The sequence below is a fragment of the Penaeus chinensis genome, chromosome 17 (assembly GCF_019202785.1).
Source record: "Penaeus chinensis breed Huanghai No. 1 chromosome 17, ASM1920278v2, whole genome shotgun sequence".
Classification (NCBI taxonomy): Eukaryota; Metazoa; Arthropoda; class Malacostraca; order Decapoda; family Penaeidae; genus Penaeus; species Penaeus chinensis.
The window spans coordinates 17,200,777-17,206,520 of record NC_061835.1 but is presented as its reverse complement, the minus strand read 5'-3'; the positions used below and the strand labels follow the sequence as shown (position 1 = coordinate 17,206,520).

The 5,744-nt window shown below is 34.0% G+C and overlaps 1 protein-coding gene across 1 annotated transcript in view; it reads right to left on the bottom strand.

Moving 5' to 3' along the window:
- Window positions 1–2,652: 2,652 nt before the first annotated feature.
- The window catches only part of LOC125034228, a 4,815-nt gene continuing 1,723 nt past the window's right edge, over window positions 2,653–5,744 (bottom strand). The window contains exon 2 of the mRNA XM_047625941.1: window positions 2,653–2,794. Within this exon, the coding sequence (XP_047481897.1) occupies window positions 2,717–2,794 (78 nt within the window). The 3' untranslated portion in view covers window positions 2,653–2,716. The remainder of the gene's footprint in view (window positions 2,795–5,744) is intronic.

The following is a 5,744-nucleotide window of genomic DNA, read 5'->3' as shown; positions in this document are numbered from 1 at the left end:
AACCACAAGAGCAAACCGGTTAAACAACAAAAAATGTATTGCAGTGAATTCTGCACTACAGCTAAGTCCACTTGGAGTTGACTTAACTAAGTCCACACTTGACCTAATGTTAAGTTCTTGCGCATTGTTCACACCTACTGCTTGGCCACTGTACATCTACATCACATGACATCACAATGACTCAGGTATTTTACTTTCTTTTTTAACTTTTCATATACAGTCAGAAAAAACTATCATTACCTTGAGGTGCTGAACCCTTCTCTCTATTAACACTAGATTAAGGTGCTAAGTACCTTACCTCACTCTACTATACCACTTTGTGGATTATTCATATTAGTTTCTACGAAGGGTAACGATACTTTTTTCTGACTGTACATATACTCATTATCTCAATATTTTTCAAACAAACCTAAGACATAAATGAAAAAATATATGTTTCATAATGACAGTGTTTTGTCCGTTAAGGCCTGCGTTTGTTTATTTGTTTGTTTGTTTATTCTTTTTTTTTTTTTTTTTAAAGATTGCATTTCATACTTAGTGCATGTAAACTATGTCCACTGTGTTTCACAGAACTTCCCACTCAGCTCGCTTTCTTCTGACAGCTATAAGCCAATCTATAAGAGTGTATATGTATATGTATAAGTGTATATGTATAAGTATATATGTATAAGTATATACATAAATATATAAATATACACATAGATATATATATATATATATATATATATAAATATATATATATATATATAGATATATATAAATATATATATAATATATATATATAAATATATGTATATAAATATATGTATATAAATATATGTATATAAATATATATATATATATATATATATATATATAAATACATATATAAATATATATATAAATATATATATATAAATATACGTATATATAGTTATACATATATTTATATATAAATATATATATATAAATATATATATATATATATATATATATCCATTATATCCACATATACATTTATCCATATACATATATGCACATGTCATATATATATACATATATAAATCCATATATATATATATATATATATATATATATATATATATATATATATATATATTTATAAATGTATTTATATATTCATATATATTTTTATATATATCCATATACATTTATATATATATATATATATGATATATATCCATATATACATATATATAATATATATATATATATATATATATATTCATATATAAAATATATACATTTATATATATTCATATTTATATATCTATATTTAACCATATTCATATTTATATATATATATATATCTATATTTAACCATATTCATATTTATATATCTCTATATTTATATTTATATTTATATTTATATTTATATTTATATTTATATTTATATTTATATTTATATATATTTATATTTACTCATAGTTATATATTTACCTATATATACCTATATATACATGATATCCAAATCCATATCTGAAGCACCCCAGGATTCTATCCACTACCAGCGTGGTCAGAATAATCCCACCCACGAAAGAGGCACAGGGCCAAGAAAGAGAAGTGCTCAGTGTAGAAACATAGTGAAGCTACCACTAGAGGCCTCATTTCTGAGCCTGGCTACCATAACCCAATGCCACACAGAACACTCACTCACACCAAGTTGTGCCACAATTTCTTTCAATGCTTCATGGACATGCGGTAGAGAACCACCCATTAGCTGCTGGCGCCACAGGCAAAATAACTTATCCCAAACGTACCATACCCCAATTCAATTGATTCTTTTTTTTTTTTTGCCAAACAATAGAAAGGGCGGCCAGACCCGTCCTACTGCAGCGTCAAGTACTGTATATATCCTTATATTAATCTATATCTGTATATAAAGTATACGTTCACTGCAATACATTTTGGCCATTGAACTAGAATTGTTTGGCTTCTGTAGATTATTTTTGATATCGGTGAATGTAGTTTTTCATTGGCAACAATGCTATGATCTTCAAATTTCTCAGTTGGTGTATGTGTGTGTATATGTATATATGTCTACACACAGACACACACATATATATTTATATATATATATATATATATATATATATATATTTATTTTATATATATATTTATTTTATATATATATTTATTTTATATATATATTTATTTTATATATATATTTATTTTATATGTATATTTATTTTATATGTATATATATTTTATATGTATATATATTTTATATGTATATATATCTTATATGTATATATTTTATATATATATATATATTATATATATATATATATTTTATATGTATATATATTTTATATGTATATATATTTTATATATATATTTCATATATATATTTATATATATATATATATATATTTATATAGGGGGTGGGAGGGGGGGAGAGAGGGAGGAGAGAGGGAGGAGAGAGGGAGGAGAGAGGGAGGAGAGAGGGAGGAGAGAGGGAGGAGAGAGGGAGGAGAGAGGGAGGAGAGAGGGAGGAGAGAGAGAGAGAGAGAGAGAGAGAGAGAGAGAGAGAGAGAGAGAGAGAGAGAGAGAGAGAGAGAGAGAGAGAGGGGGGGGGGGGGGGTGGAGATCCAGACAGATAAACAAAAAAATTAATCTAAATAGACAAATCAAGCTGATAATGAAAGATGGAATAAAGGAAAAGGGCAAATGGAGAACGTAGCCAATGGCATTACTTACTTTTCCCCGCACTTCACTAAGTATGTGGAAGAAGGTGGACTTGTGGTTGTTCCACTTTAATGACAAAAGTCCGTCCTCCATCTTGGTCTGTGCTCTGTGGAAGGAAGGAGAAAAAAAAGGAAACAGTCAGTTCTCTCCTTCTCCTGCCAAAGGAATCCTAAGCCTAGCATAAAGGGATGAAGATGGCACAGAATAATCAGAATGGTATGTAAATCATAACACATTTATTCATATTCAAGGCACAGAAATTCCTATTCCATTAATAAAAATTTGATCTATTTGCCAATATTCAAGCTACAACAACAGTGGGAACAATCAATGAATTACAAAAACATATCCAATGCACAATAAACTTTATGTCCATCATTGTCATTTTGAGATCAGGACAGAAATAGAATTCTGACGGCTGACCCATCTTGTCGTGATGATGCCCTTCACCTTTTTCCAAAGGGATGAGATATATAACAACAATGGAAAAAAATAATGATCTTATGGATTCAAAGTAATGACTCAAAATATTATGTGTCCAACATCTTTCTCCCCAACTTGCAACTCTACACATGTCCATTTTGAATCTTGTCAGCTGTGAAAGTCTTCCTCGACTGCCTCTCTGCAAATGCCATCAATAACTAACCTGTGGAGTTATCACTATTTATCATCAAACAGGTACATTTAAAGAGTAAGGACACGAGGGAAAAAAAAAGCCTAATCTTATTTGACTATTAGGTAATTATTCTCAAAATAGAATTATAGAGCACATTCAAATAAAATAATTAACTGAAAGGGTAAAAAACAGAAAATTTATATGTAACTCATATCTACAATATGGATTTGAAAACTGCTGAGCCAGGGCAATTATAAACTTTGGAACTGCTCAAAATAAGTGTATTTGCGTACACACACACGTGTGTACGCATGCATTTGTGTGAGTATGTGCGTTTGTGTGTATGTGCATTTGTATGCGAATGTGCATTTGTGTGCGTATGTGCATTTGTGTGCGTATGTGCATTTGTGTGCGTATGTGCATTTGTGTGCGTATGTGCATTAGTGCGCGTATGTGCATTAGTGCGCGTATGTGCATTTGTATGCGTATGTGCACACAGGCAAGATTGTGCATGTGCATGCATGAGTGCAAAATACAATGCACATATCAACATGAAAGAATTTGTAACAATTTTTTCCCTTTACTTTGTGCCTCAACCCTTTGCTCATTTCTATGTCCCATGGCTTATGATTATATCTCTTGATATTGCAAAAGTATTCATGAAAAGTGGATCTCCTCTCTGGTGACCCAGTGTCTCGAATGAAGCTTGCATGTACTACATAAATTTCTGCTGTGCACTGAAAACAGTGTGTACTAGGTACATATAAAGGCAACTGTACATATTTGTGCAAAAATATATTTTTTTCTTTTTCTTTATTTTCTTATAAATGTACATATAAATGTGTATATATATGCACACACGTATAAATATGCATGTAAACACATCTTGTTTAGATGTGTAAATATGAATGTGACTAGGTATGTGCACAATTATACACGGTTGTGTACATATGTATATGCACATGTATGTACATATATATGTGCCTATGTATGTGAATATGTATGTGAATATGTATGTAAATATGTATGTGAATATGTATGTGAATATGTATGTGAATATGTATGTGAATATGTATGTGAATATGTATGTAAATATGTATTTGCACATGTACACATCTAAATATATATGTACACATTTATGTACACAAACATTTTTGTATGCATGTGTGCGTGCATGCGTGCATGCGTGCGTGTGTCTGTGTGTGTGCGTTGTGTGTATCTTTGTGCATGTGCGTAGTGTGTATCTGTGTGCGTGTGGGTAGTGTGTATCTGTGTGTGCGCGTAGTGTGTATCTGTGTGCGTGTGGGTAGTGTGTATCTGTGTGCGTGTGTGTAGTGTGTATCTGTGTGCGTGTGCGTAGTGTGTATCTGTGTGCGTGTGCGAGGTGAGTATCTGTGTGCATGTGCGTAGTGTGTATATGTGCGTGTGCGTAGTGTGAGTGTGAGTGTGTGTGATTGTGATTGTGATTGTGATTGTGTGCATGTATATGTATATGTATGTATGTATGTGTGTGTGTGTGTGTGTGTGTGTGTGTGTGTGTGTGTGTGTGTGTGTGTGTGTGTGTGTGTGTGTGTGTGTGTGTGTGTGTGTGTGTGTGTGTGTCTGTGTGTGTGTGTGTGTGTGTGTGTGTGTCTGTGTGTGTGTGTGTGTGTGTGTCTGTGTGTGTGTCTGTGTGTGTGTGTCTGTGTGTGTGTGTCTGTGTGTGTGTGTCTGTGTGTGTGTGTCTGTGTGTGTGTGTCTGTGTGTGTCTGTGTGTGTCTGTGTGTGCCTGTGTGTGTCTGTGTGTGCCTGTGTGTGTCTGTGTGTGCCTGTGTGTGTCTGTGTGTGCCTGTGTGTGTCTGTGCCTGTGTGTCTATGTGTGTCTGTGTGTGTCTGTGTCTGTGTGTGTGTATGTCTGTGTGTGTGTCTGTGTGTGTGTCTGTGTCTGTGTGTGTGTGTGTCTGAGTCTGTGTGTGTCTGTGCCTGTGCCTGTGCCTGTGTGTCTGTGTCTGTGTCTGTGTGTGTGTGTGTGTGTGTGTGTGTGTGTGTGTGTGTGTGTGTGTGTGTGTGTGTGTGTGTGTGTGTGTGTGCGTGCGTGCGTGCGTGCGTGTGTGTGGGCGCGTGCGTGCGTGCGTGCGTGTGTGTGGGCGCGTGCATGTGTGCGTGCGTGTGCGTGTGCGTGTGCGTGCGTGTATCTATGTATGTATGTATGTATGTCTGTCTGAATCTGTCTGTCTGTCTGTCTGTTTGTGACTGTCTGTCTGTCTGTGTCTATGTCTATGTCTGTTGTCTATGTCTCTGTGTCTGTCTGTCTGTCTATGTCTGTCTGTCTATGTCTGTCTGTCTTGTCTGTCTGTGTCTATGTCTGTCTGTGTGTCTATGTCTGTCTGTGTGTGTATCTCTATGTTTGTCTGTCTGTGTCTATGTCTGTCTATCTATGTGTCTATGTCTGTCTATCTGT